This window comes from Lissotriton helveticus, chromosome 8 (genome assembly GCF_964261635.1).
Source record: "Lissotriton helveticus chromosome 8, aLisHel1.1, whole genome shotgun sequence".
Classification (NCBI taxonomy): Eukaryota; Metazoa; Chordata; class Amphibia; order Caudata; family Salamandridae; genus Lissotriton; species Lissotriton helveticus.
The window spans coordinates 405,879,215-405,892,282 of NC_136069.1; the positions used below are offsets into that span (position 1 = coordinate 405,879,215).

At 47.7% G+C, this 13,068-nt stretch overlaps 1 protein-coding gene across 1 annotated transcript in view; it reads left to right on the plus strand.

Moving 5' to 3' along the window:
- The first annotated feature begins 390 nt into the window (after positions 1-390).
- Positions 391-13,068, plus strand: part of FREM2 (FRAS1 related extracellular matrix 2) — a 635,470-nt gene continuing 622,792 nt past the window's right edge. The window contains exon 1 of the mRNA XM_078657234.1: positions 391-5,565. Within this exon, the coding sequence (XP_078513360.1) occupies positions 534-5,565 (5,032 nt within the window). The 5' untranslated portion in view covers positions 391-533. The remainder of the gene's footprint in view (positions 5,566-13,068) is intronic.

Below are 13,068 nucleotides of genomic sequence, written 5' to 3' on the forward strand. Positions count from 1 at the left end.
GTGTGCACGGTGGGGAGTTACCTGAGATCAACAACAGGTTCCACTTGGGTCCCATAGTCACAGGCCCGCACGCGTCCACCTGCGCCCCTCCCACCAAGTTGTGAGTGTTTCCTCTCACCTTGTGAAACCCTGACCGCGGCACGCAGGACCCACCCGCGGCAGCGGCCCCTCCACTCCGCTGTGGTCAGTCAGTAACCTTAAGCCCCCACCAAGCTCCCCTTCTGAGTGATCAAGCAGCGCTTGTCCTTCCAGCAGCGCTCCCCTCCCCACCGAACTGTGCACCAATCCCGAGGCACCGGGGCGGGCTCCGCCCGGCTCCTGACTGCCCCTGGGACTCCGGCACTTATAACCTGCCGGACAGGCGCTGGGCGCAGTGCTAGGGGGCTTGAAACGAGCATGGTCACCCGCAGCCAGGATTAGGAGGGGAACACCTCGGAGAGGCGGGGCGCGCTGCACCCGTGCACACAGGTGGAGTCTGCGCGCCTTGCAGGACTTTGGCAAGTTCCTGAAGTTCTTGAAGGGACGCGGCGAGCATGGGAAGGGGGACCGCTCAGGGCGCCCGGGCTGAGGCGCTGCTGTCATTGCTGCTTTTGTTGGCTGCAGTTGGCATTGCCCGAGGACAAGCCGTGGCGCACCGGGACAGCGCCCCCTTATCTTACGGAGCCCCGGATGAAGCGGAGGGGGCTCCCCTGCTCACCAACAACGGCGTCCGAGTGCCGTTCGGCAAGTCCGTCTACCTGGATCCTGTGCAGGACTTGTCCATTACCGTGCACCCGGGCGACCGGTGCCACCTGTCGGTGCTGGACAATGACCCCCTGTCCCAGAGGCCCGGCCGCCTGTCCCCGGCCAGGTTTCCCTGCGACTTCGGCCCCGGAGAGGTGAAGTACACGCACCTGGGCTCCCGCAGCCCGTCCACGGACAGGGTGAAGCTGATGCTGCGCTATGACACGCAGACCCGCACGGTGGTGGTGCCCTTCATGCTGGAGGTGGAGGTGCTGTTCACCCAGCTGGAGGTGGTGACCAGGAACATGCCTCTGACTGTGGAGAAGCTACTGGGCACCAGTGGGGCCATCGACAGGAAGACTCTGGAGTTCACCTACGACCGGGCATCGGAGGTGTGTAGGATCAGCCCTGTGGTTGGCCAGGGAGGGCTGCCCAGGTATGGGAGACTAGTTAATTTCGAGCCCAAGACCCCTGGCCAGATGGTAGACTGTGAGGAGTTTCTGAAGTTGGATGTGCGCTACCAGCACACGGCTTCCACCCGATCCCCCAACCGGGACTTTGTGCCCATGTTGGTAGAGTTGCTGGACCGCCAGGGCCAGGTGCTGAAGCAGGAGCGCTTCCAGATCCTTGTGCGGGTGCGGGAAGGTCTGGATAACACAGCACCCAGGCCCAGCTTTGTGGCCATGATGATGATGGAGGTGGACCAGTTCGTCATGACTGCCATCACCCCAGACATGCTGGCAGCTGAGGATGCAGAGTCTGACCCTGGGGAGCTCATCTTCAACATCACATCACCCTTTGGGCCTGGTCAGGGAAGCATTGTAAGCACGGACGACCGCAGCATGCCTATCACCTCTTTCCACCAGCGAGACCTGCAGGAGCTGAAGATTGCGTACCGGCCGCCAGCTTCTGACTCTGGCTATGAGCGTATCTTCGAGATTGAGCTGGAGGTGGTGGACACCGAGGGTGCCTCCTCAGAACCGTTCTCCTTTATGATCCTGGTGAGGCCTATGAACACCATGGCACCCGTGGTGACACACAACACGGGCCAGTTGTTGTACGAGGGTCAGTCTCGCCCCCTTTCCAGCGCCCATAACCTTGAGATCAGTGATGAAGACAACCTGGAGGAGGTGCGGGTGCAGGTGATAGACGGGCTCCGACATGGCCAGCTCACTGTGTTGGGTGCCCCGCCAAACAGAAAGTTCTTCACCCCTCACGACTTAGATTCTGGGCTTGTGATCTATCAGCATGATGGAAGCGACACTTACAGCGACAACATCATCTTCCGAATGACCGATGGGCAACATGAGGTGGAGTTCCTGTTCCCTATAACTGTTGTGCCCACTGATGACGAGCCTCCAATTGTGAATGCCAACACCGGGCTGGTGCTCTTTGAGAAGCAGGTGGTGCAAATCACGCCCTTTGTGCTCAGTGCCACTGACATTGACTCAGAGGACCTGACCCTGGTGTTCACCCTGGAACTGCCATTTCCCAGCCTTGGAGAAGTGGTACTGCGGCAGCAGGAGGCACCTGACGATGACCTTGACTCATGGAGTCACCTGCAGAGTGAAGGCCTTTACGAGAAGGAGGTGAAAACCTGGCTGCAACAGGACATCCTTGATGGGAAACTCTTCTACAGGCACACTGGGCCCCACAGCACATCCACCGTCATGGACTACCTTGTGTTTCGGGTCCACGATGACAACGATCCACCAAACCAGTCTGGAGCGAATACGCTTATCATCAAGATCCATCCCATCGATGACATCCCCCCTGAATTATACCCCGGCACCTCGCTGCAAATGGTGGTACAGGAGTACCAGCTGACCTACTTCCGGAGAAAGTTTCTCCGTTACACTGACCTAGACTCTGATGACAGGGATCTAAAATACACCATTGTCAAACCACCCACTGACACTGATGAGAATAACCCTGTGCAGATGGGCTCCATAGTGCTCACGGAAACTCCAGATGTTGTTGTGACTGAGTTCAATCAGGCTCAGATCAACCACCACAAGATCGCATACAAGCCCCCGGATCTGGAGCTGGGAATCACCCCCCATGTGGTGCAGTGTGAGTACACAGTGGAGGACACGGCTGGGAATACAGTGAGGGGCGTTTTTACAATCTACCTACAGCCTGTGGACAATAAACCTCCAAACATCATCAACACAGGATTCACTGTGCTTGAGAGCGGAACACATGTTATCACAAAGTCAGAACTGGATGCTACTGACACGGACACACATGGGCACCGGATTCTGTTTACACTAACCCAGTCTCCCAGGCATGGGCATGTGCTGTTGTCACTCAATGTCATGATGGTGGGAGAGTCTTTTAGCTTAGAAGACATAGCTAAAGGCAGAATATCCTATATTCACAATGGAGACGAGTCAAGCAGTGATTTATGTACTTTGGATGTCAGCGATGGTGTGCATGTTGTAACTATTGTGCTTAAAATCACAGTGCGACTGGTGGATGATGAAGTCCCTACACTAAAACTACCTCCTGGAACTATTGGTTCTTTTTTAGATGTTCTTGAAAACAGCGCTGCTGTGATCACCGCTAATGTCATCCAAGGCACAGATGAAGATACCGATGACCTAATGTTGACTTTCATTGTTGAGGATCCACCATTGTTAGGGGACATTTTGGTGAATGGGATTCCAGCCGAACGGTTTTCACAGCGAGATATCATTGATGGGGCTGTGGTGTATTCTCACGCCAGTGGTGAGATCGGGCCACTGAAAAAAGAGGACTCATTTAATTTAACCCTGTCTGACATGTCTGAAGAGTGGACAGTTGGGGGGAACACTGTCCAGGGAGTTAGAATCCAGGTGACTATCCTACCTGTTGACAGCCAACCACCAGAGGTTACAGTAGGAGAACAGTTTACTGTTGTCGAAGGGGACAAAGGAGTAATCACACCTTTACATGTAAGTGCCAAAGACATAGACACCTCAAATGACGATATTCTTTGTACTATTGTTGTACAGCCCACTGCTGGATATTTGGAAAACATATCTCCAGCCCCAGGGTCTGAAAAGTCAAGAGCCGGAACAGCTATAAGTGCATTTACCTTGAAAGACCTTAGACTGGGACATATTTACTATGTTCAAAGTATCCATAAGCATGTAGAGCCTGTGGAAGATAGGTTCAATTTCCGTTGTTCTGATGGAACCAACTTTTCCCAGAGGCACTTCTTTCCCATTGTCATCATCCCAGCCAATGATGAAAAGCCTGAAATTTTTATGAGAGAATTTGTTGTCATGGAAGGTATGCGTTTGGTGATTGATACGCCCATCCTCAATGCAGCGGATGCAGATATCCCAGCTGATGAGCTGACTTTTATCATTACTAAACCACCCAAGCATGGGCATATTGTAAACCAGCTGGTGAATGGCACTGTTTTGGTGGAAAGCTTCAATTTAGAGCAAATTAAGGAGAGCTCTAGCATAATCTATGAGCATGATGACTCTGAGACAACGGAGGACAGCTTTGAGGTGAAACTCACTGATGGCAAGTTCGATGTTGAACAAACAGTGCTCATCATGGTGATACCGGTGGATGATGAGACCCCCAGAATGACTATCAATGATGGACTCGAAATTGAGATTGGAGAAACCAAAATAATCACAAACAGAATCCTGAAGGCTACTGATTTAGATTCGGATGATAGCACGCTGACCTTTATTGTGCGATATGGCCCAGGACAGGGCCTTTTACAGAGAAGGAAGCCGTCCGGTGGATTTGAGAACATCACTGTGGGAATGAACTTTACTCAGGATGAGATAGACCGGGATCTCATCCTGTATGTGCACTTTGGACAAGAAGGGATTCGCGACCTTATAAAGTTTGATGTGACAGATGGCTTGAATCCCCTTATTGACCGCTACTTTTATGTGACTATTGGAAGTATTGACATGGTTTTCCCAGATGTCATCAATAAAGGAGTGTCATTGAAAGAAGGTGGGAGAGTAACACTCACAACAGACCTCCTGAGCACCAGTGACCTGAACAGCCCAGATGAGCATTTGGTTTTCAGCATCACCCGGGCACCTATACGGGGCCACTTGGAGTGCACAGATACCCCAGGAGTGCCAGTGACTTCCTTCACCCAACTCCAATTAGCAGGGAACAAAGTCTACTATATTCACACTTCAGATGATGAAGTGAAAATGGATAGCTTTGAATTTGAAGTCACTGATGGATACAACCCAGTGTTTCGCACCTTCCGGATATCTATAAGTGATGTCGACAACAAAAAACCTGTGGTGACAATTCATGGCATGGCAGTCAGTGAGAGTGAACACAAACTAATAACCCCTTTTGAGCTAACAGTGGAAGACAGAGACACCCCTGACCATCTTCTGAAGTTCATTGTGACCCAAGTACCTGTTCATGGGCAGCTCCTGTTCAACAACACAAAATCCGTGACAACCTTCACCAAGCAAGACCTTAATGACAATCTCATCAGTTACAAGCATGATGGAACCGAGTCCGCTGAAGACAGCTTCTCGTTCACAGTAACTGATGGCACCCATACTGACTTCTACGTATTCCCCGACACTGTATTCGAAACAAGGAGGCCACAAATGATGAAAATCCAAATCATAGCAGTCGACAATGGGATCCCCCAAATTGTGGTCAACAAAGGAGCCCCCACCCTACGTATCTTGCCTACTGGTCACATGGGATATCTCATCACCAACAAAGCCCTGAGAGCAGAGGACAGGGACAGTGTAACCCTCCTTGTGCGCTTTCGGGTCATTGAGGGGCCCCACCATGGCTTCCTGATCAACCTGGATAAAGGCAACCACAGCATCATTCAGTTCACACAAGGTAAAGTGTATGGATCTTCCTGTTCTGTCTCTGTCTCTCCCCTTGCCTTCACCACTGTTTACAAACATATTACATGTGACAAGCTCAATCAAAATGAATGTTAACATGTTGTTCAACACTGTTTTCACTGAAATGACATAAATAGCACGTCAATGTTAAAAACACAAGAATAGCACTGTCAAATGTATAGTGTACAAAAGATCGGAAACGCCTGTGCCATTTCACAGCATCAATAATTAATAGGCTTTTGTAGTCATATATACGTCATTAGATATAGTTCAGAGTTCACCATTTTCAAATGTTTGCTTGTGTGGAAAATGCTGACATGTTGGTGTAGTTATAAAGAGGTGTTGTGTGCTTCAGAGAAACGACCTGCTGAGAAAACTCGTATACGCGGAAAATATACTTTAGGCATAACGAAGGCCAGAGTAATTCAGCACTGTTTTCAACTGTATCCAAACACATTGTAATCAATAGTGCTTTTAGGTCGAAGCCGAACAGACAGCCCAGCTGCCTGGTTCATTAACGACATCTTGGAGACATTCGGAAAGCTTCCACTCAACTCTGCAACACTCCACTTTACGCCACTCTACTCTGCAACACTGCACTCGCTGCTACTGAACTCTCCACCACTCTACTCTGCACTGCGCAACTGCAGTCTGCACTATGTCACTGCACTCTATGACCCTCTACTCTGCAAGACTGCACTATCCACGACTGAATTCAGCGCCACTCTATTCTGCACCACTCCACTCTGTGCCACTTAACTTTGCGATACTCTATTCTGTGACACTGCACTCTCCTCCACTGAACTCTCCACCACTCTACTCTGAACCACTGCACTCTATGCCACTGCACTCTACTCTGCACCACTCCATTCTATGCCCCTCGACTGCACTATATGCCACTACACTCTATGCCAATCCACTTTAGGCCACGCTAATCTACTGTGACAAACAGCACTCTACGCTTTTTTACTCTGCACCACTCTACTCTTTGCCAGTGCACTATACTCCACTCTACTATGCACAACTGCACTCTACACCACTCCGGTCTAGGCCACTCTTCTCTGCTCTATGCCACTCTACTCTGCGACACTGCACTCTACGCCAATGCACTCTATGCCATTACTCTACTCTGAAACAACCTACTCTACACCACTGCACTCCATGCCACTCTATTCCCCTCTGTCTCTCTCCACTCTGTGCCTTTGCACTCTATGCTGCGCCACTCCGCTCCTCTCTACTCTGCGCCAATCTACAGTATGCTACTATGCTCTATGCCAATGCACTCTAAGCCACTTTTACCCAAAACTTGTGCACTCCACGCCACTGCACTCTACACCAACTACTCTGCACCACTGCACACTACGCCACTCTACACCGTTGTACTCTACGCCACTCTAGTTTGCACAACTCTACTCTGCATCATTGCTCTCTGCACCACTGCGGTCTAAGCCACTGCAGTCTATGCCAATGTACTCTATGCCTTTATCCTGAGCCACTGCACTCTACCCTGCACAGCTCCACTCTACGTCACTTCCCGTTACTCTGAAACAATCCACTCTACGACACTGCACTCTACACCACAGTAGTCTAAGCCTCTCCACTCTCCGGCATTGCACTCTTCGCTGCGCCAACCTGCACCGCTCTACTGTACTGCGCTCTGTGCCAGTGCACTCTACACCACTTTACTCAAAACTAGCGCAGTTTACGCCACTGCATTCTATGCCAACTCCTCTTCACAACTGCACTGTATGCCATTATACTCTACAACACTCTTCACCACTGCTCTCTAAGCCACTGCACACTGTGCCACTGTACACCATTGTGCTCTACACCACTCTACTCTGCACCACTGCTCTCTACCCCACTCTACTCTGTACCACTCTACTATGCACCACTCTGCTCTGCACCACAGCACTCTGCGCTACACAACTGCACTGTACAACGCTCTACTCTGCAAGACTGCACTCTCCACCACTGAACACAGCACCACTCTGCTCTGTGCCACTGCACTCTACACTACACCACTCAACTCTACTGCACTCTACTGCAGTCTGTGCCACTACATTCTACATCACTCTACGCCACTTTAATCTATTCTGCACCACTGCACCCCACGGCACAGCACTCTATAGCACTTCACTCTACGCCACTGCACCCTATGCTACTGTACAACTCTGCACTCTACCGCACCCCAAGCCACTTCACTCTACTCTGAAACCATCTACTCTATGCCACTGCACTGGAAAACCACTGCACACTATGCCAGTTTTCTCCACTGTACGCGACTCCACTCTATGCTATTGAACTCCATGTTACTGCAATCTACTTTGCACCACTCTACTCTATGCTTCTCGACGTCACTACACTCTACATCAATGTAGTCTACACCACTTTATTCAAAACCAATCCACTCTTCGACACTTCACTCTGCACCAATCTGCTCTGCACCACTGTACTTTAAGTCACTTCACTCTGAGCCACTCTACTGCACTCTACAATACTCCACTTTAGGACGCTCCTCTCTGATGCTCTACTTAATTAAAGTTTACTCACCCTATGGCATCCCACTCTATTCCACACTACGACACTACTCCACTCTATGATGCTCTAATCAATTCCCTCTATGCCACTCCATGCCACTATACTCCACTATATTCTACAACACACTACTCCGCTCTGCTGCACTCCACTACTCCACCCTCTGCCACTCCCATCTATGACATTCTATGACACTCCACTCTACACCGCTCATCTCTACAACACTCTACTCCACTCTATGCCATTCAACTATCCTACACTACTCCACTCTGTGCTACTCCACTCAACAACAATCTACTTCGCTCTACTCCACTTTACTCTACTCCACTCTACTCCACTCTGCACAACACCTCCTATGCCACTCTGCTTTATTCTACACCATTCCATGTACAGTGCTACCCCACTCTGCAACGCCCTACTCCACTCGACGCCACTCAACTCTACTCGACACCCTTCCACACTATGCCATTCTACTCCCTCCATGACACTCAACATTTTACATCACTCCACTCTACGCCACTCCATGACACACCACTTAACTCCACACCACTCAACTCTAGTCTAGTCCATGACTCTCTATGTCACTTCATAACACTCATCTCTACTCTGCTTTACGAAACCCCACTCCATGCCACTCTACTTTAACTCAATAACTTTTGACCATGCTGAACAGCAGCAACGCTGGTGTACAACATGGCTAAAAAATATTGGCAAAGCCAATAGCTGTTGCACAGGCAAGTCTGATATGCTTTGCCAATGCTTTTTTAAGAGCCAATAGACAGTATATTGCATTGTATTTCAACAAAGGCAATCACTTTAGTGTGTCTGTGTCAAGTAAGACCCTGATGTATCACTTTTCCCATGGACTTGATTAATAAATTTCACTTTGTAGTACCTTTTATAGTACTGCAGTAGTACCACAAAATGTACTACAAAGTGCTATTCACAAGCTGCACATTTGTAGAACCCTACACTTTTAGTAAGTTTACTACTTTGCAGTATTCACAAACTGCACTTTTGTGGTAACGTACACCTTTGCAGTAAATCCCTACCTCCATCTATTTTCTAATTGAGGGTGTTGCATAACCAGTGGTTTGCCATGTGTTGTGCTGGATTTACTACAAAAGTGTAAATTACTACAAAAGTGCAAGTTACTACAAAAGTGCAGTTTGTGAGTAACAAACAGTGGTAAACTTAATCTTAAGTGTAAACTTACTCAAAAGTGCAAGTTACCTTTGTGAATCAGGCCTCATGTGTCTGAGGGAAAATACTTTGATGCAAGAGCCCACGTCCCTCCACCTCTCCAAGTAACTTGTGTGAACTGAAAGTGCAGTGTGCATCTGCTACACATGCTACTGTTTACACGTGCCAGAGCACTGCTGGTATATGGGTATCCTGGCACTTTACAAGCCTGAGTCCTTTCATAACGTTGTGCCAAAACTAATGCTGCACACACCATTCGAAAACAAGCGACGCCCCTCTTGTTTCAGGTTGTCTTCCTTCTTTCGGTTACCTTGTGAACTCTGCTCCCCCAAGCCCCTGTTTTGGCCTAACAACATAGAGTTGTTAAACACAAGACCCCCGAGTTCTTCGGTGTAACCAGTGATTTTAATCTGTTTGAGCGGGAAGCTTTTCTTGGGGCTGAAATCAACAGATTCCGTGGCAGGTGAGCGTTTCTGCAGGATTTAGCAGCGTCGCTGAATTCCATGGCCTCCGGGCGCCACCGTGCATACACTCCATTCAGGGATGTTATTGTGAAATTGCCGAAATGAACCGGACTGGCCACATTTCTTGCATTTTGGGCCTCACAAGCTTACACTATACATGCTCGCATGCCCGGTGTAGTATGGAGAGGACAATCTTAATTCGGGCGACTGTACCTTTGTTAGGGCACTGAGATAAACACAGCGGGATGCACACTCTTGATACTTTTGATTTTTGTTTTTTCATTTAAAGTTTAAAGCTCATTTGTTTTTAAGGTGGACATAAAGCAGAAATTCGTGACTGTTGTAAATTCAGACATGTTCGCATTCATTCTCAGTAACCTGATAACTGTTGATAATCCTTCCCAGTCATCAGAATGTTCACGGGTTTTCAGTTTACTTATCCTTATGGTGTTCCTAGGTGCAACAGAGCACCATCGTTATAATTCTCTGCACGACGTATTAATTACAGTTTACTATGGAAAATACATGTGAAAAGTCTACTGTAGACACGAAACACAACGTCATGTATGTGTGCTTTGGAGTTGTCGTGGAAAACATTGACCTTTTTAGTTTTAACGCTGTATTGGCCCTCAGTAATTTTATCATTTTCAATACTACAAGAACCTCTCTCTCTCTCTCTCTCTCTCTCTTTCTAACTCTCTCTCTCTCTCTCTCTCGATATATGTATATATATATATATATTACCTACTGGCGGGCGCCAGTAGGTATATATAGTTAGGACCTAGTTACCATAGGAAATTCCGAACATTCTATTGGGAATAACTTTGGCGCCGATTGAGGGATCTGCCTGTAATTCTCCTTAAATTTGCCTTGCTGCGCTCCGCTCCTTCCCTGAAAGTTTCGTGGGGATTCGTCAAGCGAGGGCCGAGAAAAAGGGGGGTCCCAAAACGTGTTTTCCCCATGTTAATTTCCATAGGGACATTCTGACAAGGCTACAGCTCGAACGGCTGAACGGAATTATACCAGATTTGGCAAAATGGTAGGGACTGGTATGCAGCAGTGCCTTTTGTATGTTTGGTGTAAATCCCTCCAGTAGTTCTTGAGAAAATTGAATTTGAAATTACTCAAATGGCATTTTCTATGGGACTTTTAGACACGGCTACAGCCCGAACGGCTGAACGGAATTACACCAAACTTGGCAAAATGGTAGGGACAGGTATGCAGTAGTGCCTTTTCAATATTTGATAAAAATCCCTCCAGTAGTTGTTGAGAAAATGAATTTGAGCAAATTATATATCTATATGCGCTCAACATTCTATTGGGAATAACTTTGGCGCCGATTGAGGAATCTGTGTGTAATTTTCCAGAATTTTGGCCAGCTCCGCTCCGCTCCTTCCCTGAAAGTTTCGGGGGGATTTGTCAAGCGGGGGCCGAAAGGGGGGTCCCAAAACGTGTTTTCCCATGTTAATTTCCATAGGGACCTTTAGACACGTCTACAGCCCGAACGAATGAATGGAATTACACCAAACTTGGCAAAATGGTAGGGACAGGTATGCAGTAGTGCCTTTTCTATATTTGGTGAAAATCCCTCCAGTAGTTGTTGAGAAAATTGAATTTGATCAAATTATATATCTATATGCGCTCACTGTACGCGCACCGTACGTGTACGGTACGCGTACTTGCGCGTACCCATAGGTGCAAGAGCGAGTTTCTGATTGGCTGGCAGTCGACTGTCAACATTCCAAACTGTCCAAACCAGGAAGCTTTGGCCACCATCTTGTTTTTCAGGAGAACTGAGGCACACGAGAGCCCAAAACAAGAGTGGAAAACACGAAAAGGGGGCAGGGTAGAGACCCCTCAACCCTCTAGCCCTTCTCAGGGGGTCCCAAAAGGACCCCCAAGGGCAAAAATAAATAAATCACGGGGTACGCGCACCGTACGCGTAGGGTACGCGTACCGTGCGGATGTCATCAGTGATCTCATTTGAAATGTCATCAATGATGTCATCAGTGATGTCACTAACCATGTCATGAATGATGTAATATGTGACATCATCAGCAGTGGATTGCGGGTGTGCGAAATATAGTTAGTACAACTAACTATATAGGAGCAATTTCAATGGGTTTTTAAATGCTAATTCCTAACTATATAAGGCCTGAAACCTATGGTTTTTTAAGTGAATTTGCAAGGTTTTTAAAATGCTAATTCCTAACTATATAAGGCCTGAAACCTATGGTTTTTTAAGTGAATATATATATATATATATAAATATATATATATATATACTCAACAACAAAGCCAAACGAAATGACACCCAGACAAGAATAGAAACCTCTGAATCTGAAGTCACTGAGGAGGAATTGAGTTGAGAGGATGTGGCAGGTCCTGCGAGACGACTCCCCAAAACTCCTTTTCATCAGGAGTTCAATGTCATCCGCCAAAGCTGGCTGCGAGGGGGGAAGAACAAGCCCCCAGAGCAAGAAGACAAACCCGGCGTGGCGGGTGGAAAAGGAAGGGGAAAAACAAATTACACACCGAGAGTGACAAGAAGCAAAAGGGGAGCGCGATGGTAACGACAGATGATCAACACCTCACCATCATAAACCTCTCGAACAAGATCTTAACAACAACTGAGGAGACTGTCTTGAAGTTAGGTCTGACCTTTTGCCCCAACCGACGTCTAGAATACACACAAACTAGAATTGACTTATATAAGTTCATTCGTAAGCTAAAACTGCACAAATTCCATAAGACCAAACCCACATCCAAAGAAGCTAAAACCATAAAATTAAATTGGAAAGATACGGACTTGTTAAATGTCAATGACTTGACATCCTTGGAAATACTTGAGGACTTACGAAAAGGGAATACCTCTGAGACCACCCCGCCAGCGGTAACACCAACTCAAAGAATAAGGAATGTTGAGGTGGTACAAGAAGCTCCACCCAGTGGCCTCAAATTACCTTCCAAATTTGTACCACAAATGCCCATGGACTCCATAGATACTTTTTCGGACCTAATTATAAGGGATCTGATGAAATTTAGAGAAAATAAACCAACGAGGAGAGGCCAGGACAATTTGACAAGATCACAAAGAGAAGCCTTGAAAAATCTAGAGGACGATACAACAATTATCTGTAAACCCTCTGACAAGGGAGGAAATATCGTAGTCCTCACAAGAGAACAATACATAGGAGAAGCGATGAGACAATTAACTGATCGGAACTGCTATGAGGTAACAACAAAGCCACAATACAATGATAGCATTACCAAACTACATGCATTGTTAA